At 30.3% G+C, this 26,385-nt stretch overlaps 1 protein-coding gene across 1 annotated transcript; it reads left to right on the top strand.

Moving 5' to 3' along the window:
• Positions 1-1,133: 1,133 nt before the first annotated feature.
• Positions 1,134-2,234, top strand: LOC132933449 (activity-regulated cytoskeleton-associated protein-like). The gene has a single exon (XM_060999729.1). The coding sequence runs from the start codon at positions 1,134-1,136 to the stop codon at positions 2,232-2,234; it is 1,101 nt and encodes a 366-aa protein (XP_060855712.1).
• Positions 2,235-26,385: the final 24,151 nt, after the last annotated feature.

Raw genomic sequence — 26,385 nt, 5'->3', positions numbered from 1 at the left:
AAATAGCCTTTTACGCGGAATGCCGCGCTACGCTTCTCAAACAAACCGCCAATCGACGACGGACGACGCCGGCGCGCGACACCCGCGCTGTGAACCGTCAGCCGGCCGTTGGGTGAACCGGATTGTCATGTTATGAGTTTTCACCGACGACCCGCACGAGACGGACACACACGTCCCCGGCCAATCGTCTTTCTTTTTTTTTCTCTTCTTTTGTCTTCCGTTTGATTTGTTTTTGTTCAGTGACCGACAGGGCAACTTCCCGTTGCGCGACTTGGAAAAAAGTCCCCGACGCGATCCGACAAAAACGTGGTTAGCTGGCGAAAACGGAAAAACCGGCGTTACGTAAGATATTACATAAGGACGTAACGACCAGCCACGCCGCCCGATTTACGGACGCACCGACTACACCGCGCGCGACGCTCCAAAGTCCATACACACACGACGTAGGTAGGTAGGAACGCAAGAGTGCGAGAGGGTCACACCACCACCGCCCAGCACCACCACCGATAACGTCAACACGCGATTACCTGGGACAGAAATACCACTTAATCGGACTGCCGTCGCCGCCGCCCAAAGCGACAGCCGCCGTCTTCCCTAATCGCAGTAGTGGGCCGGATAACGCACACACGCGCAGCCGTGACAACACTCTGCGAAAAGCGGTTACTGTGATCGCCCGGCAAGCGCAATAACAAAACAATAACAACCCACTGACCTACATTCCGTACGCAAATAAACACCGATAAACGGTCAACACAGCTGATCGAAGGAACGCGACGACCGTTCCACCGACAACAGCCACATTTTTATATTTTCCCGTAAACAACACCGGAAAAACAACCGGACGTCATGTCGGGAAAATATATTAATGAGTTGACCGCCGCGGAGTTGCGCTACGAATGCAGGCAGCGCGAGTTGTCGGATACGGGCGCGAAGGATGATCTTGAAATCCGGTTGATACAACACTTCACGGACCTGAACCTACAGGCCAATGAAGTCCGGTTTCCGCCTATGGAACCCGCCGGACATACCGGAAACAACCTGACAACAGGTCAAATGCTTGACGCCGGACAAAGGGAAAACCAACCGGTCGAATCATCACCCGCCCAGCCACCGAACACCACCAGGCTATGGACATGATTCAAGCGAGTCGTTCCATAATTAAGGAGGTACGGCAAGCGGCGGAAAACTCGGAGCATGGGCACAGTCTGGAATCGCGACTGACCATGCTCGAGGACTGCATGGCCCGCTTTGGCGACGACCAACGCCGCATTGCAGAAACAATGCGACGCCTAGAAATGGGTATGGCACGCCAAGCACCGGAACACCAACCGGAAGGGACAGCACCGACCCGCCCCCACCACAATGTGTCATCGAACAACACGGAATACGGTACGAGGTACTCCGCGGCACGCGAACCGCCGTCCGCGGGTAACCAGCACGCCGAACGTTCGGTACGTTTCGATGACACGCCAAATTTATACCATGCCCCCTCCTCCACACACACCTATGCGTCACAACAATCGACGCTGATACCATACGACGACGTATGTGCAGCGAAACATTCGCTGCCGGAGTTCCTCGGAACAACGCCTGAGGACCCGGTACGATTCATACACAAGGCGGAATCGATATTGTACCAAACGCGTATAGATAGGTCGGCCTGGACTAATATTGTCACGCAGCAGCTGAAGGGTGCAGCCAGTACATGGTGGAACACCATCAGACTACTGGACCTCACCTGGGATGAGTTCCGCGCCGAATTTTTAGAAAAATTCGACAACGTGGAAATACAATCACGACTGCGGGCCGAGATAGTATCCGTCCGACAAACACAAACGCAATCGCTTACGGAGTTCGTGACACAAAAAAACCAACTCGCGCGCCGCGTCAATACCGGGCTATCTGAAACACAGCTAGTCGGTACGATAGCCGGTCTAACGCGCAACGAATACCGCACGCATATCCGATTGCAGAGACCAGTGACTTTCGGAGACCTCCGCCGGGTCGCTGGAATCCTGGAATACACACCAGACGAAACGCCCACACAACAGCAGCAGAAACCGGCGTACAAATCACATTCCCAAACCCACCCGCCCCAACCGAAGCTGCAACCGCGTACACGGGACGGTACTGCAGGTAAAACGCAACCGCCCAACCCGTGCAGGTACTGTGGAGGTCCTCACTGGAACAGTGACTGCCCCGGGAACACGCCGCGTTCGGGAAACGGGAAATGAGTCGACGGACAATTGTCCACGCCGCCGCCTCAAACACACACACACATACAACCACGCCACCACACACAACGCTCGGCAATACAGACGGGGATATAACTATCAAACGCGCATCGATAAACTCGGCGTCATCAGATATATCACCCATCAAAAACATTAAAATTCCGTTAAGTAGCAGGTCATCATCACCACACACAACGACCCCTACTACGGAATTAACACGTACTCATACGGTACACACCTATAGCACAGAGGTAACCGAAACGGATGCTCTGGTAATGGCGGTGCAAACCGCTCCCCATAGTACCGATAACGCGGTTAAGAACCAGTTACCCAGCTATGCATCACAACCACCGTCGAATAACGCTAAACGTGTATGCCCCGACAAAATTCCGACCCCCGCGGTCGAACTCGAATTTAGGTCAGGCCCCGTAACAGCACTACTCGACTCACAAGCACAAAAATCGTATGTAAGCCCGAACATAGCACATAAATATGGCACACCCCCACACGGACAACCAACTCAGGTACGAATGGCGGACGGACATACCACCACGACAAGTGGTACCTCCACATTCGTAGCCAGAATCGGAGACCTCACGGTCACCTTCAACGCAGCCATTCTGGAAAATTTGTACTGCGATATGCTCCTAGGTCACGACTTTCTCGTACAAAACGAAGTCACCTGGGACTACACAACGAGCACTATCCATTTAGGTTCGGATAGGAGAACAACAGCGTGCTGGAAAGGGCGGACACCCACCCCAACCCCAGCACTAGATGTCGACAAATTAACAATAAACGGTGACCACCACACACGCGCGAAACTCGCCGAAGTAGTACACAACTACCCGGACGTATACAACAGTAGGGTAGGACGCACCAGGTTAATTGAACACGACATCCTCCTCAAAAACCAAACACCCATAGCACTCAAACCATATCCCTACCCACCGGTAAAACAGGCCACAATCGACACCATGATACGGGACATGGAAGAGCAGAGACTGGTAGAACAGAGCACATCCCCGTGGGCCGCACCCATCGTCCTAGCCAAAAAGGGCGACGAGCGGCGAACCCGCAACCGCAATGCGGCTCAATAGGTCGCGCAGCCCCAGACGGGTGACCCGACCGACGGCCACGGCACGACCGGCGATCCGAACACGACCGGCGCCACCAACGACAACAAGTCGGGCGCCTGCGAGACTGCCACCCCACCCACTGATGAAGAGCCCGGTACCAGCGCCAAGGACGTCGACCATCCCGCCATCAGGAACGCCCGTCAACCCGCTGCCAATAATTGACACCACCACCGACACAACACCACCGGCCTCACTCAACGCCCGCCAGCGCCGGAACAAACAGCGGATGCGGGAATACAAGGCGAAGCAGACGTCCCAGCAACACCGCCTGGAAAAACCGGCGCCAACACCAGCCCCCGTCCCGCCACAGCCGGAGCCTGTGACACCAGACCTCACCGTGGTCACAGTACCGGAAATGACCAACACTTCCGGAGCAACCGGAACCGCGGAAAAACTAACAGCCGCGAACCCTCAAACCGCGAATATGGAAATATCCCCGGAAGAGGAGGCGGACCTGTTAGGTGAGACGGACGCAGGCATGGCTGGAACTGAAGACATGGAGGTCAGCCTCATGTACTTCAGTCCCCCCACGTCCCCCCAACATGCCTAGACACCACCAGGGCCACGCCCGCTGAACACAGCTGGAAAAGCGTTCCCACGGACAGGTGTCTACCACAACCACCCTCCACACACACCCTTTGACGACACCGGCAACGGCCGGAACACCACCGCCGTTGGCGGTTTGGGGGGGGGAGTATGACGCGGTCCCGCGTAATAGCTGTTTGAATTCAAATAGCCTTTTACGCGGAATGCCGCGCTACGCTTCTCAAACAAACCGCCAATCGACGACGGACGACGCCGGCGCGCGACACCCGCGCTGTGAACCGTCAGCCGGCCGTTGGGTGAACCGGATTGTCATGTTATGAGTTTTCACCGACGACCCGCACGAGACGGACACACACGTCCCCGGCCAATCGTCTTTCTTTTTTTTTCTCTTCTTTTGTCTTCCGTTTGATTTGTTTTTGTTCAGTGACCGACAGGGCCACAAACGCATTTCTTTTTTGTTCATCCGTGAAATAAATTTAACCCTCACATCGCAAAATTTGTGTTTTTCTTTTTTTTGTTTTGTCGTGTGAACCTTCTACCTCAACATCACCGCACCCACGCGGCCTTCACTAGGCCCGCATCACATTTTACATTAGTGGTCTTTCTTTCTGAATTGCAGGTGGAGAATCCGCTGAGCGTTTCCGGAACTGCAAAGGATATTTTTCGTTAAACGTTCAAGCATATCGCAATGCTAATTTGGAAATAATTGATGTTGTTGCAAATGCAAATGAAATTTCAACAATAATCAGACATTTTCATAATTTATTTGTTTATTTATTATAATTTATAATTTATTATAATATATTAACATTGTTCATTGATAGGGTACATCTTTTCAAATTAATAAAAAACATAATTTGTTGACGAATAAAATTTTAGTCAATTGCAAATACACTTATCCACTATAAATAAACTAGGTTTTCAGAAAACTAGGGTTTAAAACCCAATAATTACGCTTATATAAAAATTTCTTAGCGTTGGGGTACATCTTTTCAAATTAATAAAAAAACATAATTTGTTGATGAATAAAATTTTAGTCAATTGAAAATACACTTATCAACTACAAAGAAACTAGGTTTTCAGAAATCTAGAGTTTCAAACCCAATAATTACGCTTATATGAAAATTTTTTTGCGTTAGGGTACATCTTTTCAAATTAATAAAAAACATAATTTGTTGATGAATTAAATTTTAGTCAATTGCAAATACACTTATCCACTATAAATAAACTAGGTTTTCAGAAAACTAGAGTTTAAAACACAATAATTGCGCAAATATGAACATTTTTTAGTGTTGGGGTACAGCATTTCAAATTAAAAAAAAACATAATTTGTTGATGAATAAAACTTTAGTCAATTGCAAATACACTTATCAATTATAATGAAACTAGGTTTTCAGAAAACTAGAGTATAAAACCAAATAATTACGCTTATATGAACATTTTTTAGCGTTGGGGTAAAACTAGAATTTAGAACTCAATAATTACGTTTATATTGACATTGTTCATTGATAGGGTACATCTTTTCAAATTATTAAAAACATAATTTGTTGATAAATTTAATTTTAGTCAATTGCAAATACACTTATCCACTATAAAGAAACTATGTTTTCAGAAAACTAGAGTATACAACCCAATAATTACGCTTATATGAACATTTTATAGCGTTGGGGTACAGCATTTCAAATTAATAAAAAACATAATTTGTTGATGAATTAAATTTTAGTCAATTGCAAATACACTTGTCCACTATAAATAAACTAGGTTTTCAGAAAACTAGAGTTTAAAACCCAATAATTACGCTTATATGAACATTTTTTAGCGTTGGGGTACATCTTTTCAAATTAATAAAAAACATAATTTGTTGATGAATAAAACTTTAGTCAATTGCAAATACTTTTATTCACTATAAATAAACTAGGTTATCAGAAAACTAGAGTTTAAAACCAAATAATTGCGCAAATATGAACATTTTTTAGTGTTGGGGTAAACATTTCAAATTAAAAAAAAACATAATTTGTTGATGAATAAAACTTTAGCAATTGTAAATACATTAGTCAGCTATAGGTAGATGAGTAGAAGGCAAAACTAGAATTTAGAACTCAATTATTACGTTTATATTGACATTCTTCATTGATAGGGTAAATCTTTTCAAATTAATAAAAAACAAAATTTGTAGATGAATTAAATTTTAGTCAATTGCAAATACACTTATCCACTGTAAATAAACTAGGTTTTCAGAAAACTATAGTTTAAACCCAATAATTACCCTTATATGAAAATTTCTTAGCGTTGGGGTACATCTTTTCAAATTAATAAAAAACATAATTTGTTGATGAATACAATTTTATTCAATTGCAAATACACTTATCAACTATAATGAAACTAGGTTTTCAGAAAACTAGAGTATAAAACAAAATATTTACGCTTATATGAACATTTTTTAGCGTTGGGGTAAAACTAGAATTTAGAACTCAATTATTACCTTTATATTAACATTGTTCATTGATAGGGTACATCTTTTCAAATTAATAAAAAACATAATTTGTTGTTGAATAAGACTTAAGTCAATTGCTAATACATTAGTCACCTATAGATGGATTAGTAGAAGAAATAACTAGAATTTAGAACTCAATTATTACCTTTATATTAACATTATTCATTGATAGGGTACATCTTTTCAAATTAATAAAAACATAATTTGTCGATGAATAAAATTTTAGTCAATTGCAAATACACTTATCCACTATAAATAAACTAGGTTTTCAGGAAACTAGAGTTTAAAACCCAATAATTACGCTTATATGAAAATTTCTTAGCGTTGGGGTACATCTTTTCAAATTAATAAAAACCATAATTTGTTGATGAATAAAATTTTAGTCAATTGCTAATACATTAGTCAGCTATAGATAGATGAGTAGAAGGCCAAACTAGAATTTAGAACTCAATTATTACGTTTATATTAACATTGTTCATTGATAGGGTACATCTTTTCATATTAATAAAAAACATAATTTGTTGATGAATAAGACTTAAGTCAACTGCTAATACATTAGTCACCTATAGATAGATTAGTAGAAGAAATAACTAGAATTTAGAACTCAATTATTACCTTTATATTAACATTATTCATTGATAGGGTACATCTTTTCAAATTAATAAAAACATAATTTGTCGATGAATAAAATTTTAGTCAATTGCAAATACACTTATCCACTATAAATAAACTAGGTTTTCAGGAAACTAGAGTTTAAAACCCAATAATTACGCTTATATGAAAATTTCTTAGCGTTGGGGTACATCTTTTCAAATTAATAAAAACCATAATTTGTTGATGAATAAAATTTTAGTCAATTGCTAATACATTAGTCAGCTATAGATAGATGAGTAGAAGGCCAAACTAGAATTTAGAACTCAATTATTACGTTTATATTAACATTGTTCATTGATAGGGTACATCTTTTCATATTAATAAAAAACATAATTTGTTGATGAATAAGACTTAAGTCAACTGCTAATACATTAGTCACCTATAGATAGATTAGTAGAAGAAATAACTAGAATTAAGAACTCAATAATTACGTATATATTAACATTGTTCATTGATTGGGTACATCTTTTCAAATTAAGAAAAATTTAATTTGTTGATAAATTAAATTTTAGTCAATTGCAAAAACACTTATCCACTATAAAGAAACTATGTTTTCAGAAAACTAGAGTATACAACCCAATAATTACGCTTATATGAACATTTTATAGCGTTGGGGTACAGCATTTCAAATTAATAAAAAACATAATTTGTTGATGAATAAAACTTTAGTCAATTGCAAATATTTTTATTCACTATAAATAAACTAGGTTATCAGAAAACTAGCGTTTAAAACCAAATAATTGCGAAAATATGAACATTTTTTAGTGTTGGGGTAAACATTTCAAATTAAAAAAAAACATAATTTGTTGATGAATAAAACTTTAGTCAATTGTAAATACATTAGTCAGCTATAGGTAGATGAGTAGAAGGCAAAACTATAATTTAGAACTCAATTATTACGTTTATAATGACATTGTTCATTGATAGGGTAAATCTTTTCAAATTAATAAAAAACAAAATTTGTAGATGAATTAAATTTTAGTCAATTGAAAATACACTTATCCGCTGTAAATAAACTAGGTTTTCAGAAAACTATAGTTTAAACCCAATAATTACCCTTATATGAAAAGTTCTTAGCGTTGGGGTACATCTTTTCAAATTAATAAAAAACATAATTTGTTGATGAATACAATTTTAGTCAATTGCAAATACACTTATCAACTATAATGAAACTAGGTTTACAGAAAACTAGAGTATAAAACCAAATAATTACGCTTATATGAACATTTTTTAGCGTTGGGGTACATCTTTTCAAATTAATAAAAAACATAATTTTTTGATGAATAAGACTTAAGTCAATAGCTAATACATTAGTCACCTATAGATAGATTAGTAGAAGAAATAACTAGAATTTAGAACTCAATAATTACGTTTATATTAACATTGTTCATTGATAGGGTACATCTTTTCAAATTAATAAATAACATAATTTGTTGTTGAATAAGACTTAAATCAATTGCAAATACATTAGTCACCTATAGATGGATTAGTAGAAGAAAAAACTAGAATTTAGAACTCAATTATTACCTTTATATTAACATTGTTCATTGGTAGGGTACATCTTTTTAAATTAATAAAAACATAATTTGTTGATGAATAAAATTTTAGTCAATTGCAAATACACTTATCCACTATAAATAAACTAGGTTTTCAGAAAACTAGAGTTTAAAACCCAATAATTACGCTTATGTGAAAATTTCTTAGCGTTGGGGTACATCTTTTCAAATTAATAAAAAACATAATTTGTTGATGAATACAATTTTAGTCAATTGCGAATACACTTATCCACTATAAATAAACTAGGTTTTCAGAAAACTAGAGTTTAAAACCCAATAATTACGCTTTTTTGAAAATTTCTTAGCGTTGGGGTAAAACTAGAATTTAGAACTCAATTATTACCTTTATATTAACATTGTTCATTTATAGGGTACATCTTTTCAAATTAATAAAAACATAATTTGTTGATGAATAAAATTTTAGAGAAATAACTGTATATGCCCGATTAACCAGTTATTATGCACTCTACGATTTTATGCCACTGGATGCTTTCAAACCACTGCAGGGGATCTGTGTGGCTTTAGTTCTTCAACAGTAAATCGGATAGTGCATAAAGTTAGTTGTACTATTGCGTCCTTGCGTAGTCAATATATTAAATTTCCTGGAACACCAGAGGAAATAAGACGGAACCAGTTAAATTTTTACAGAAGAGCCAAGTTCCCAAGAGTCATCGGTGCTATTGACTGTACCCATGTGAAGTTGTGGCAATCACCAGGTATTTACAAAAATAATTAATACTCAAACCTGTTTTTCTTATAACTAGGTACAAGTTATTACACCCGTAGACACAATTTTCTAACAATATAAATGTAATTAATTTATTTTTATTTTTACAATTATAGTTACATTTTACATTAGTGGTCTTTCTTTCTGAATTGCAGGTGGAGAATCCGCTGAGCGTTTCCGGAACCGCAAAGGATATTTTTCGTTAAACGTTCAAGCATATCGCAATGCTAATTTGGAAATAATTGATGTTGTTGCAAATGCAAATGAAATTTCAACAATAATCAGACATTTTCATAATTTATTTGTTTATTTATTATAATTTATAATTTATTATAATATATTAACATTGTTCATTGATAGGGTACATCTTTTCAAATTAATAAAAAACATAATTTGTTGACGAATAAAATTTTAGTCAATTGCAAATACACTTATCCACTATAAATAAACTAGGTTTTCAGAAAACTAGGGTTTAAAACCCAATAATTACGCTTATATAAAAATTTCTTAGCGTTGGGGTACATCTTTTCAAATTAATAAAAAACATAATTTGTTGATGAATAAAATTTTAGTCAATTGAAAATACACTTATCAACTACAAAGAAACTAGGTTTTCAGAAATCTAGAGTTTCAAACCCAATAATTACGCTTATATGAAAATTTTTTTGCGTTAGGGTACATCTTTTCAAATTAATAAAAAACATAATTTGTTGATGAATTAAATTTTAGTCAATTGCAAATACACTTATCCACTATAAATAAACTAGGTTTTCAGAAAACTAGAGTTTAAAACACAATAATTGCGCAAATATGAACATTTTTTAGTGTTGGGGTACAGCATTTCAAATTAAAAAAAAACATAATTTGTTGATGAATAAAACTTTAGTCAATTGCAAATACACTTATCAATTATAATGAAACTAGGTTTTCAGAAAACTAGAGTATAAAACCAAATAATTACGCTTATATGAACATTTTTTAGCGTTGGGGTAAAACTAGAATTTAGAACTCAATAATTACGTTTATATTGACATTGTTCATTGATAGGGTACATCTTTTCAAATTATTAAAAACATAATTTGTTGATAAATTTAATTTTAGTCAATTGCAAATACACTTATCCACTATAAAGAAACTATGTTTTCAGAAAACTAGAGTATACAACCCAATAATTACGCTTATATGAACATTTTATAGCGTTGGGGTACAGCATTTCAAATTAATAAAAAACATAATTTGTTGATGAATTAAATTTTAGTCAATTGCAAATACACTTGTCCACTATAAATAAACTAGGTTTTCAGAAAACTAGAGTTTAAAACCCAATAATTACGCTTATATGAACATTTTTTAGCGTTGGGGTACATCTTTTCAAATTAATAAAAAACATAATTTGTTGATGAATAAAACTTTAGTCAATTGCAAATACTTTTATTCACTATAAATAAACTAGGTTATCAGAAAACTAGAGTTTAAAACCAAATAATTGCGCAAATATGAACATTTTTTAGTGTTGGGGTAAACATTTCAAATTAAAAAAAAACATAATTTGTTGATGAATAAAACTTTAGCAATTGTAAATACATTAGTCAGCTATAGGTAGATGAGTAGAAGGCAAAACTAGAATTTAGAACTCAATTATTACGTTTATATTGACATTCTTCATTGATAGGGTAAATCTTTTCAAATTAATAAAAAACAAAATTTGTAGATGAATTAAATTTTAGTCAATTGCAAATACACTTATCCACTGTAAATAAACTAGGTTTTCAGAAAACTATAGTTTAAACCCAATAATTACCCTTATATGAAAATTTCTTAGCGTTGGGGTACATCTTTTCAAATTAATAAAAAACATAATTTGTTGATGAATACAATTTTATTCAATTGCAAATACACTTATCAACTATAATGAAACTAGGTTTTCAGAAAACTATAGTATAAAACAAAATATTTACGCTTATATGAACATTTTTTAGCGTTGGGGTAAAACTAGAATTTAGAACTCAATTATTACCTTTATATTAACATTGTTCATTGATAGGGTACATCTTTTCAAATTAATAAAAAACATAATTTGTTGTTGAATAAGACTTAAGTCAATTGCTAATACATTAGTCACCTATAGATGGATTAGTAGAAGAAATAACTAGAATTTAGAACTCAATTATTACCTTTATATTAACATTATTCATTGATAGGGTACATCTTTTCAAATTAATAAAAACATAATTTGTCGATGAATAAAATTTTAGTCAATTGCAAATACACTTATCCACTATAAATAAACTAGGTTTTCAGGAAACTAGAGTTTAAAACCCAATAATTACGCTTATATGAAAATTTCTTAGCGTTGGGGTACATCTTTTCAAATTAATAAAAACCATAATTTGTTGATGAATAAAATTTTAGTCAATTGCTAATACATTAGTCAGCTATAGATAGATGAGTAGAAGGCCAAACTAGAATTTAGAACTCAATTATTACGTTTATATTAACATTGTTCATTGATAGGGTACATCTTTTCATATTAATAAAAAACATAATTTGTTGATGAATAAGACTTAAGTCAACTGCTAATACATTAGTCACCTATAGATAGATTAGTAGAAGAAATAACTAGAATTTAGAACTCAATTATTACCTTTATATTAACATTATTCATTGATAGGGTACATCTTTTCAAATTAATAAAAACATAATTTGTCGATGAATAAAATTTTAGTCAATTGCAAATACACTTATCCACTATAAATAAACTAGGTTTTCAGGAAACTAGAGTTTAAAACCCAATAATTACGCTTATATGAAAATTTCTTAGCGTTGGGGTACATCTTTTCAAATTAATAAAAACCATAATTTGTTGATGAATAAAATTTTAGTCAATTGCTAATACATTAGTCAGCTATAGATAGATGAGTAGAAGGCCAAACTAGAATTTAGAACTCAATTATTACGTTTATATTAACATTGTTCATTGATAGGGTACATCTTTTCATATTAATAAAAAACATAATTTGTTGATGAATAAGACTTAAGTCAACTGCTAATACATTAGTCACCTATAGATAGATTAGTAGAAGAAATAACTAGAATTAAGAACTCAATAATTACGTATATATTAACATTGTTCATTGATTGGGTACATCTTTTCAAATTAAGAAAAATTTAATTTGTTGATAAATTAAATTTTAGTCAATTGCAAAAACACTTATCCACTATAAAGAAACTATGTTTTCAGAAAACTAGAGTATACAACCCAATAATTACGCTTATATGAACATTTTATAGCGTTGGGGTACAGCATTTCAAATTAATAAAAAACATAATTTGTTGATGAATAAAACTTTAGTCAATTGCAAATATTTTTATTCACTATAAATAAACTAGGTTATCAGAAAACTAGCGTTTAAAACCAAATAATTGCGAAAATATGAACATTTTTTAGTGTTGGGGTAAACATTTCAAATTAAAAAAAAACATAATTTGTTGATGAATAAAACTTTAGTCAATTGCAAATACACTTATCAATTATAATGAAACTAGGTTTTCAGAAAACTAGAGTATAAAACCAAATAATTACGCTTATATGAACATTTTTTAGCGTTGGGGTAAAACTAGAATTTAGAACTCAATAATTACGTTTATATTGACATTGTTCATTGATAGGGTACATCTTTTCAAATTATTAAAAACATAATTTGTTGATAAATTTAATTTTAGTCAATTGCAAATACACTTATCCACTATAAAGAAACTATGTTTTCAGAAAACTAGAGTATACAACCCAATAATTACGCTTATATGAACATTTTATAGCGTTGGGGTACAGCATTTCAAATTAATAAAAAACATAATTTGTTGATGAATTAAATTTTAGTCAATTGCAAATACACTTGTCCACTATAAATAAACTAGGTTTTCAGAAAACTAGAGTTTAAAACCCAATAATTACGCTTATATGAACATTTTTTAGCGTTGGGGTACATCTTTTCAAATTAATAAAAAACATAATTTGTTGATGAATAAAACTTTAGTCAATTGCAAATACTTTTATTCACTATAAATAAACTAGGTTATCAGAAAACTAGAGTTTAAAACCAAATAATTGCGCAAATATGAACATTTTTTAGTGTTGGGGTAAACATTTCAAATTAAAAAAAAACATAATTTGTTGATGAATAAAACTTTAGCAATTGTAAATACATTAGTCAGCTATAGGTAGATGAGTAGAAGGCAAAACTAGAATTTAGAACTCAATAATTACGTTTATATTAACATTGTTCATTGATAGGGTACATCTTTTCAAATTAATAAATAACATAATTTGTTGTTGAATAAGACTTAAATCAATTGCAAATACATTAGTCACCTATAGATGGATTAGTAGAAGAAAAAACTAGAATTTAGAACTCAATTATTACCTTTATATTAACATTGTTCATTGGTAGGGTACATCTTTTTAAATTAATAAAAACATAATTTGTTGATGAATAAAATTTTAGTCAATTGCAAATACACTTATCCACTATAAATAAACTAGGTTTTCAGAAAACTAGAGTTTAAAAACCCAATAATTACGCTTATGTGAAAATTTCTTAGCGTTGGGGTACATCTTTTCAAATTAATAAAAAACATAATTTGTTGATGAATACAATTTTAGTCAATTGCGAATACACTTATCCACTATAAATAAACTAGGTTTTCAGAAAACTAGAGTTTAAAACCCAATAATTACGCTTTTTTGAAAATTTCTTAGCGTTGGGGTAAAACTAGAATTTAGAACTCAATTATTACCTTTATATTAACATTGTTCATTTATAGGGTACATCTTTTCAAATTAATAAAAACATAATTTGTTGATGAATAAAATTTTAGAGAAATAACTGTATATGCCCGATTAACCAGTTATTATGCACTCTACGATTTTATGCCACTGGATGCTTTCAAACCACTGCAGGGGATCTGTGTGGCTTTAGTTCTTCAACAGTAAATCGGATAGTGCATAAAGTTAGTTGTACTATTGCGTCCTTGCGTAGTCAATATATTAAATTTCCTGGAACACCAGAGGAAATAAGACGGAACCAGTTAAATTTTTACAGAAGAGCCAAGTTCCCAAGAGTCATCGGTGCTATTGACTGTACCCATGTGAAGTTGTGGCAATCACCAGGTATTTACAAAAATAATTAATACTCAAACCTGTTTTTCTTATAACTAGGTACAAGTTATTACACCCGTAGACACAATTTTCTAACAATATAAATGTAATTAATTTATTTTTATTTTTACAATTATAGTTACATTTTACATTAGTGGTCTTTCTTTCTGAATTGCAGGTGGAGAATCCGCTGAGCGTTTCCGGAACCGCAAAGGATATTTTTCGTTAAACGTTCAAGCATATCGCAATGCTAATTTGGAAATAATTGATGTTGTTGCAAATGCAAATGAAATTTCAACAATAATCAGACATTTTCATAATTTATTTGTTTATTTATTATAATTTATAATTTATTATAATATATTAACATTGTTCATTGATAGGGTACATCTTTTCAAATTAATAAAAAACATAATTTGTTGACGAATAAAATTTTAGTCAATTGCAAATACACTTATCCACTATAAATAAACTAGGTTTTCAGAAAACTAGGGTTTAAAACCCAATAATTACGCTTATATAAAAATTTCTTAGCGTTGGGGTACATCTTTTCAAATTAATAAAAAACATAATTTGTTGATGAATAAAATTTTAGTCAATTGAAAATACACTTATCAACTACAAAGAAACTAGGTTTTCAGAAATCTAGAGTTTCAAACCCAATAATTACGCTTATATGAAAATTTTTTTGCGTTAGGGTACATCTTTTCAAATTAATAAAAAACATAATTTGTTGATGAATTAAATTTTAGTCAATTGCAAATACACTTATCCACTATAAATAAACTAGGTTTTCAGAAAACTAGAGTTTAAAACACAATAATTGCGCAAATATGAACATTTTTTAGTGTTGGGGTACAGCATTTCAAATTAAAAAAAAACATAATTTGTTGATGAATAAAACTTTAGTCAATTGCAAATACACTTATCAATTATAATGAAACTAGGTTTTCAGAAAACTAGAGTATAAAACCAAATAATTACGCTTATATGAACATTTTTTAGCGTTGGGGTAAAACTAGAATTTAGAACTCAATAATTACGTTTATATTGACATTGTTCATTGATAGGGTACATCTTTTCAAATTATTAAAAACATAATTTGTTGATAAATTTAATTTTAGTCAATTGCAAATACACTTATCCACTATAAAGAAACTATGTTTTCAGAAAACTAGAGTATACAACCCAATAATTACGCTTATATGAACATTTTATAGCGTTGGGGTACAGCATTTCAAATTAATAAAAAACATAATTTGTTGATGAATTAAATTTTAGTCAATTGCAAATACACTTGTCCACTATAAATAAACTAGGTTTTCAGAAAACTAGAGTTTAAAACCCAATAATTACGCTTATATGAACATTTTTTAGCGTTGGGGTACATCTTTTCAAATTAATAAAAAACATAATTTGTTGATGAATAAAACTTTAGTCAATTGCAAATACTTTTATTCACTATAAATAAACTAGGTTATCAGAAAACTAGAGTTTAAAACCAAATAATTGCGCAAATATGAACATTTTTTAGTGTTGGGGTAAACATTTCAAATTAAAAAAAAAACATAATTTGTTGATGAATAAAACTTTAGCAATTGTAAATACATTAGTCAGCTATAGGTAGATGAGTAGAAGGCAAAACTAGAATTTAGAACTCAATTATTACGTTTATATTGACATTCTTCATTGATAGGGTAAATCTTTTCAAATTAATAAAAAACAAAATTTGTAGATGAATTAAATTTTAGTCAATTGCAAATACACTTATCCACTGTAAATAAACTAGGTTTTCAGAAAACTATAGTTTAAACCCAATAATTACCCTTATATGAAAATTTCTTAGCGTTGGGGTACATCTTTTCAAATTAATAAAAAACATAATTTGTTGATGAATACAATTTTATTCAATTGCAAATACACTTATCAACTATAATGAAACTAGGTTTTCAGAAAACTATAGTATAAAACAAAATATTTACGCTTATATGAACATTTTTTAGCGTTGGGGTAAAACTAGAATTTAGAACTCAATTATTACCTTTATATTAACATTGTTCATTGATAGGGTACATCTTTTCAAATTAATAAAAAACATAATTTGTTGTTGAATAAGACTTAAGTCAATTGCTAATACATTAGTCACCTATAGATGGATTAGTAGAAGAAATAACTAGAATTTAGAACTCAATTATTACCTTTATATTAACATTATTCATTGATAGGGTACATCTTTTCAAATTAATAAAAACATAATTTGTCGATGAATAAAATTTTAGTCAATTGCAAATACACTTATCCACTATAAATAAACTAGGTTTTCAGGAAACTAGAGTTTAAAACCCAATAATTACGCTTATATGAAAATTTCTTAGCGTTGGGGTACATCTTTTCAAATTAATAAAAACCATAATTTGTTGATGAATAAAATTTTAGTCAATTGCTAATACATTAGTCAGCTATAGATAGATGAGTAGAAGGCCAAACTAGAATTTAGAACTCAATTATTACGTTTATATTAACATTGTTCATTGATAGGGTACATCTTTTCATATTAATAAAAAACATAATTTGTTGATGAATAAGACTTAAGTCAACTGCTAATACATTAGTCACCTATAGATAGATTAGTAGAAGAAATAACTAGAATTTAGAACTCAATTATTACCTTTATATTAACATTATTCATTGATAGGGTACATCTTTTCAAATTAATAAAAACATAATTTGTCGATGAATAAAATTTTAGTCAATTGCAAATACACTTATCCACTATAAATAAACTAGGTTTTCAGGAAACTAGAGTTTAAAACCCAATAATTACGCTTATATGAAAATTTCTTAGCGTTGGGGTACATCTTTTCAAATTAATAAAAACCATAATTTGTTGATGAATAAAATTTTAGTCAATTGCTAATACATTAGTCAGCTATAGATAGATGAGTAGAAGGCCAAACTAGAATTTAGAACTCAATTATTACGTTTATATTAACATTGTTCATTGATAGGGTACATCTTTTCATATTAATAAAAAACATAATTTGTTGATGAATAAGACTTAAGTCAACTGCTAATACATTAGTCACCTATAGATAGATTAGTAGAAGAAATAACTAGAATTAAGAACTCAATAATTACGTATATATTAACATTGTTCATTGATTGGGTACATCTTTTCAAATTAAGAAAAATTTAATTTGTTGATAAATTAAATTTTAGTCAATTGCAAAAACACTTATCCACTATAAAGAAACTATGTTTTCAGAAAACTAGAGTATACAACCCAATAATTACGCTTATATGAACATTTTATAGCGTTGGGGTACAGCATTTCAAATTAATAAAAAACATAATTTGTTGATGAATAAAACTTTAGTCAATTGCAAATATTTTTATTCACTATAAATAAACTAGGTTATCAGAAAACTAGCGTTTAAAACCAAATAATTGCGAAAATATGAACATTTTTTAGTGTTGGGGTAAACATTTCAAATTAAAAAAAAACATAATTTGTTGATGAATAAAACTTTAGTCAATTGCAAATACACTTATCAATTATAATGAAACTAGGTTTTCAGAAAACTAGAGTATAAAACCAAATAATTACGCTTATATGAACATTTTTTAGCGTTGGGGTAAAACTAGAATTTAGAACTCAATAATTACGTTTATATTGACATTGTTCATTGATAGGGTACATCTTTTCAAATTATTAAAAACATAATTTGTTGATAAATTTAATTTTAGTCAATTGCAAATACACTTATCCACTATAAAGAAACTATGTTTTCAGAAAACTAGAGTATACAACCCAATAATTACGCTTATATGAACATTTTATAGCGTTGGGGTACAGCATTTCAAATTAATAAAAAACATAATTTGTTGATGAATTAAATTTTAGTCAATTGCAAATACACTTGTCCACTATAAATAAACTAGGTTTTCAGAAAACTAGAGTTTAAAACCCAATAATTACGCTTATATGAACATTTTTTAGCGTTGGGGTACATCTTTTCAAATTAATAAAAAACATAATTTGTTGATGAATAAAACTTTAGTCAATTGCAAATACTTTTATTCACTATAAATAAACTAGGTTATCAGAAAACTAGAGTTTAAAACCAAATAATTGCGCAAATATGAACATTTTTTAGTGTTGGGGTAAACATTTCAAATTAAAAAAAAACATAATTTGTTGATGAATAAAACTTTAGCAATTGTAAATACATTAGTCAGCTATAGGTAGATGAGTAGAAGGCAAAACTAGAATTTAGAACTCAATAATTACGTTTATATTAACATTGTTCATTGATAGGGTACATCTTTTCAAATTAATAAATAACATAATTTGTTGTTGAATAAGACTTAAATCAATTGCAAATACATTAGTCACCTATAGATGGATTAGTAGAAGAAAAAACTAGAATTTAGAACTCAATTATTACCTTTATATTAACATTGTTCATTGGTAGGGTACATCTTTTTAAATTAATAAAAACATAATTTGTTGATGAATAAAATTTTAGTCAATTGCAAATACACTTATCCACTATAAATAAACTAGGTTTTCAGAAAACTATAGTTTAAACCCAATAATTACCCTTATATGAAAAGTTCTTAGCGTTGGGGTACATCTTTTCAAATTAATAAAAAACATAATTTGTTGATGAATACAATTTTAGTCAATTGCAAATACACTTATCAACTATAATGAAACTAGGTTTACAGAAAACTAGAGTATAAAACCAAATAATTACGCTTATATGAACATTTTTTAGCGTTGGGGTACATCTTTTCAAATTAATAAAAAACATAATTTTTTGATGAATAAGACTTAAGTCAATAGCTAATACATTAGTCACCTATAGATAGATTAGTAGAAGAAATAACTAGAATTTAGAACTCAATAATTACGTTTATATTAACATTGTTCATTGATAGGGTACATCTTTTCAAATTAATAAATAACATAATTTGTTGTTGAATAAGACTTAAATCAATTGCAAATACATTAGTCACCTATAGATGGATTAGTAGAAGAAAAAACTAGAATTTAGAACTCAATTATTACCTTTATATTAACATTGTTCATTGGTAGGGTACATCTTTTTAAATTAATAAAAACATAATTTGTTGATGAATAAAATTTTAGTCAATTGCAAATACACTTATCCACTATAAATAAACTAGGTTTTCAGAAAACTAGAGTTTAAAACCCAATAATTACGCTTATGTGAAAATTTCTTAGCGTTGGGGTACATCTTTTCAAATTAATAAAAAACATAATTTGTTGATGAATACAATTTTAGTCAATTGCGAATACACTTATCCACTATAAATAAACTAGGTTTTCAGAAAACTAGAGTTTAAAACCCAATAATTACGCTTTTTTGAAAATTTCTTAGCGTTGGGGTAAAACTAGAATTTAGAACTCAATTATTACCTTTATATTAACATTGTTCATTTATAGGGTACATCTTTTCAAATTAATAAAAACATAATTTGTTGATGAATAAAATTTTAGAGAAATAACTGTATATGCCCGATTAACCAGTTATTATGCACTCTACGATTTTATGCCACTGGATGCTTTCAAACCACTGCAGGGGATCTGTGTGGCTTTAGTTCTTCAACAGTAAATCGGATAGTGCATAAAGTTAGTTGTACTATTGCGTCCTTGCGTAGTCAATATATTAAATTTCCTGGAACACCAGAGGAAATAAGACGGAACCAGTTAAATTTTTACAGAAGAGCCAAGTTCCCAAGAGTCATCGGTGCTATTGACTGTACCCATGTGAAGTTGTGGCAATCACCAGGTATTTACAAAAATAATTAATACTCAAACCTGTTTTTCTTATAACTAGGTACAAGTTATTACACCCGTAGACACAATTTTCTAACAATATAAATGTAATTAATTTATTTTTATTTTTACAATTATAGTTACATTTTACATTAGTGGTCTTTCTTTCTGAATTGCAGGTGGAGAATCCGCTGAGCGTTTCCGGAACCGCAAAGGATATTTTTCGTTAAACGTTCAAGCATATCGCAATGCTAATTTGGAAATAATTGATGTTGTTGCAAATGCAAATGAAATTTCAACAATAATCAGACATTTTCATAATTTATTTGTTTATTTATTATAATTTATAATTTATTATAATATATTAACATTGTTCATTGATAGGGTACATCTTTTCAAATTAATAAAAAACATAATTTGTTGACGAATAAAATTTTAGTCAATTGCAAATACACTTATCCACTATAAATAAACTAGGTTTTCAGAAAACTAGGGTTTAAAACCCAATAATTACGCTTATATAAAAATTTCTTAGCGTTGGGGTACATCTTTTCAAATTAATAAAAAACATAATTTGTTGATGAATAAAATTTTAGTCAATTGAAAATACACTTATCAACTACAAAGAAACTAGGTTTTCAGAAATCTAGAGTTTCAAACCCAATAATTACGCTTATATGAAAATTTTTTTGCGTTAGGGTACATCTTTTCAAATTAATAAAAAACATAATTTGTTGATGAATTAAATTTTAGTCAATTGCAAATACACTTATCCACTATAAATAAACTAGGTTTTCAGAAAACTAGAGTTTAAAACACAATAATTGCGCAAATATGAACATTTTTTAGTGTTGGGGTACAGCATTTCAAATTAAAAAAAAACATAATTTGTTGATGAATAAAACTTTAGTCAATTGCAAATACACTTATCAATTATAATGAAACTAGGTTTTCAGAAAACTAGAGTATAAAACCAAATAATTACGCTTATATGAACATTTTTTAGCGTTGGGGTAAAACTAGAATTTAGAACTCAATAATTACGTTTATATTGACATTGTTCATTGATAGGGTACATCTTTTCAAATTATTAAAAACATAATTTGTTGATAAATTTAATTTTAGTCAATTGCAAATACACTTATCCACTATAAAGAAACTATGTTTTCAGAAAACTAGAGTATACAACCCAATAATTACGCTTATATGAACATTTTATAGCGTTGGGGTACAGCATTTCAAATTAATAAAAAACATAATTTGTTGATGAATTAAATTTTAGTCAATTGCAAATACACTTGTCCACTATAAATAAACTAGGTTTTCAGAAAACTAGAGTTTAAAACCCAATAATTACGCTTATATGAACATTTTTTAGCGTTGGGGTACATCTTTTCAAATTAATAAAAAACATAATTTGTTGATGAATAAAACTTTAGTCAATTGCAAATACTTTTATTCACTATAAATAAACTAGGTTATCAGAAAACTAGAGTTTAAAACCAAATAATTGCGCAAATATGAACATTTTTTAGTGTTGGGGTAAACATTTCAAATTAAAAAAAAACATAATTTGTTGATGAATAAAACTTTAGCAATTGTAAATACATTAGTCAGCTATAGGTAGATGAGTAGAAGGCAAAACTAGAATTTAGAACTCAATTATTACGTTTATATTGACATTCTTCATTGATAGGGTAAATCTTTTCAAATTAATAAAAAACAAAATTTGTAGATGAATTAAATTTTAGTCAATTGCAAATACACTTATCCACTGTAAATAAACTAGGTTTTCAGAAAACTATAGTTTAAACCCAATAATTACCCTTATATGAAAATTTCTTAGCGTTGGGGTACATCTTTTCAAATTAATAAAAAACATAATTTGTTGATGAATACAATTTTATTCAATTGCAAATACACTTATCAACTATAATGAAACTAGGTTTTCAGAAAACTATAGTATAAAACAAAATATTTACGCTTATATGAACATTTTTTAGCGTTGGGGTAAAACTAGAATTTACAACTCAATTATTACCTTTATATTAACATTGTTCATTGATAGGGTACATCTTTTCAAATTAATAAAAAACATAATTTGTTGTTGAATAAGACTTAAGTCAATTGCTAATACATTAGTCACCTATAGATGGATTAGTAGAAGAAATAACTAGAATTTAGAACTCAATTATTACCTTTATATTAACATTATTCATTGATAGGGTACATCTTTTCAAATTAATAAAAACATAATTTGTCGATGAATAAAATTTTAGTCAATTGCAAATACACTTATCCACTATAAATAAACTAGGTTTTCAGGAAACTAGAGTTTAAAACCCAATAATTACGCTTATATGAAAATTTCTTAGCGTTGGGGTACATCTTTTCAAATTAATAAAAACCATAATTTGTTGATGAATAAAATTTTAGTCAATTGCTAATACATTAGTCAGCTATAGATAGATGAGTAGAAGGCCAAACTAGAATTTAGAACTCAATTATTACGTTTATATTAACATTGTTCATTGATAGGGTACATCTTTTCATATTAATAAAAAACATAATTTGTTGATGAATAAGACTTAAGTCAACTGCTAATACATTAGTCACCTATAGATAGATTAGTAGAAGAAATAACTAGAATTTAGAACTCAATTATTACCTTTATATTAACATTATTCATTGATAGGGTACATCTTTTCAAATTAATAAAAAACATAATTTGTTGATGAATTAAATTTTAGTCAATTGCAAATACACTTATCCACTATAAATAAACTAGGTTTTCAGAAAACTAGAGTTTAAAACACAATAATTGCGCAAATATGAACATTTTTTAGTGTTGGGGTACAGCATTTCAAATTAAAAAAAAACATAATTTGTTGATGAATAAAACTTTAGTCAATTGCAAATACACTTATCAATTATAATGAAACTAGGTTTTCAGAAAACTAGAGTATAAAACCAAATAATTACGCTTATATGAACATTTTTTAGCGTTGGGGTAAAACTAGAATTTAGAACTCAATAATTACGTTTATATTGACATTGTTCATTGATAGGGTACATCTTTTCAAATTATTAAAAACATAATTTGTTGATAAATTTAATTTTAGTCAATTGCAAATACACTTATCCACTATAAAGAAACTATGTTTTCAGAAAACTAGAGTATACAACCCAATAATTACACTTATATGAACATTTTATAGCGTTGGGGTACAGCATTTCAAATTAATAAAAAACATAATTTGTTGATGAATTAAATTTTAGTCAATTGCAAATACACTTGTCCACTATAAATAAACTAGGTTTTCAGAAAACTAGAGTTTAAAACCCAATAATTACGCTTATATGAACATTTTTTAGCGTTGGGGTACATCTTTTCAAATTAATAAAAAACATAATTTGTTGATGAATAAAACTTTAGTCAATTGCAAATACTTTTATTCACTATAAATAAACTAGGTTATCAGAAAACTAGAGTTTAAAACCAAATAATTGCGCAAATATGAACATTTTTTAGTGTTGGGGTAAACATTTCAAATTAAAAAAAAACATAATTTGTTGATGAATAAAACTTTAGCAATTGTAAATACATTAGTCAGCTATAGGTAGATGAGTAGAAGGCAAAACTAGAATTTAGAACTCAATTATTACGTTTATATTGACATTCTTCATTGATAGGGTAAATCTTTTCAAATTAATAAAAAACAAAATTTGTAGATGAATTAAATTTTAGTCAATTGCAAATACACTTATCCACTGTAAATAAACTAGGTTTTCAGAAAACTATAGTTTAAACCCAATAATTACCCTTATATGAAAATTTCTTAGCGTTGGGGTACATCTTTTCAAATTAATAAAAAACATAATTTGTTGTTGAATAAGACTTAAGTCAATTGCTAATACATTAGTCACCTATAGATGGATTAGTAGAAGAAATAACTAGAATTTAGAACTCAATTATTACCTTTATATTAACATTATTCATTGATAGGGTACATCTTTTCAAATTAATAAAAACATAATTTGTCGATGAATAAAATTTTAGTCAATTGCAAATACACTTATCCACTATAAATAAACTAGGTTTTCAGGAAACTAGAGTTTAAAACCCAATAATTACGCTTATATGAAAATTTCTTAGCGTTGGGGTACATCTTTTCAAATTAATAAAAACCATAATTTGTTGATGAATAAAATTTTAGTCAATTGCTAATACATTAGTCAGCTATAGATAGATGAGTAGAAGGCCAAACTAGAATTTAGAACTCAATTATTACGTTTATATTAACATTGTTCATTGATAGGGTACATCTTTTCATATTAATAAAAAACATAATTTGTTGATGAATAAGACTTAAGTCAACTGCTAATACATTAGTCACCTATAGATAGATAAGTAGAAGAAATAACTAGAATTTAGAACTCAATTATTACCTTTATATTAACATTATTCATTGATAGGGTACATCTTTTCAAATTAATAAAAAACATAATTTGTTGATGAATTAAATTTTAGTCAATTGCAAATACACTTATCCACTATAAATAAACTAGGTTTTCAGAAAACTAGAGTTTAAAACACAATAATTGCGCAAATATGAACATTTTTTAGTGTTGGGGTACAGCATTTCAAATTAAAAAAAAACATAATTTGTTGATGAATAAAACTTTAGTCAATTGCAAATACACTTATCAATTATAATGAAACTAGGTTTTCAGAAAACTAGAGTATAAAACCAAATAATTACGCTTATATGAACATTTTTTAGCGTTGGGGTAAAACTAGAATTTAGAACTCAATAATTACGTTTATATTGACATTGTTCATTGATAGGGTACATCTTTTCAAATTATTAAAAACATAATTTGTTGATAAATTTAATTTTAGTCAATTGCAAATACACTTATCCACTATAAAGAAACTATGTTTTCAGAAAACTAGAGTATACAACCCAATAATTACACTTATATGAACATTTTATAGCGTTGGGGTACAGCATTTCAAATTAATAAAAAACATAATTTGTTGATGAATTAAATTTTAGTCAATTGCAAATACACTTGTCCACTATAAATAAACTAGGTTTTCAGAAAACTAGAGTTTAAAACCCAATAATTACGCTTATATGAACATTTTTTAGCGTTGGGGTACATCTTTTCAAATTAATAAAAAACATAATTTGTTGATGAATAAAACTTTAGTCAATTGCAAATACTTTTATTCACTATAAATAAACTAGGTTATCAGAAAACTAGAGTTTAAAACCAAATAATTGCGCAAATATGAACATTTTTTAGTGTTGGGGTAAACATTTCAAATTAAAAAAAAACATAATTTGTTGATGAATAAAACTTTAGCAATTGTAAATACATTAGTCAGCTATAGGTAGATGAGTAGAAGGCAAAACTAGAATTTAGAACTCAATTATTACGTTTATATTGACATTCTTCATTGATAGGGTAAATCTTTTCAAATTAATAAAAAACAAAATTTGTAGATGAATTAAATTTTAGTCAATTGCAAATACACTTATCCACTGTAAATAAACTAGGTTTTCAGAAAACTATAGTTTAAACCCAATAATTACCCTTATATGAAAATTTCTTAGCGTTGGGGTACATCTTTTCAAATTAATAAAAAACATAATTTGTTGATGAATACAATTTTATTCAATTGCAAATACACTTATCCACTATAAATAAACTAGGTTTTCAGAAAACTAGAGTTTAAAACACAATAATTGCGCAAATATGAACATTTTTTAGTGTTGGGGTACAGCATTTCAAATTAAAAAAAAACATAATTTGTTGATGAATAAAACTTTAGTCAATTGCAAATACACTTATCAATTATAATGAAACTAGGTTTTCAGAAAACTAGAGTATAAAACCAAATAATTACGCTTATATGAACATTTTTTAGCGTTGGGGTAAAACTAGAATTTAGAACTCAATAATTACGTTTATATTGACATTGTTCATTGATAGGGTACATCTTTTCAAATTATTAAAAACATAATTTGTTGATAAATTTAATTTTAGTCAATTGCAAATAC

This window comes from Metopolophium dirhodum, chromosome 1, assembly GCF_019925205.1.
Source record: "Metopolophium dirhodum isolate CAU chromosome 1, ASM1992520v1, whole genome shotgun sequence".
Classification (NCBI taxonomy): Eukaryota; Metazoa; Arthropoda; class Insecta; order Hemiptera; family Aphididae; genus Metopolophium; species Metopolophium dirhodum.
The sequence above is the reverse complement of the archived record's forward strand: the minus strand, read 5'-3'. Positions and strand labels throughout refer to the sequence as shown.

What these genes read in the sequence shown, in the direction of transcription:
- LOC132933449 (XM_060999729.1), top strand. Translation starts at nt 1,134, where the DNA reads ATGATTCAAGCGAGTCGTTCCATAATTAAGGAGGTACGGCAAGCGGCG.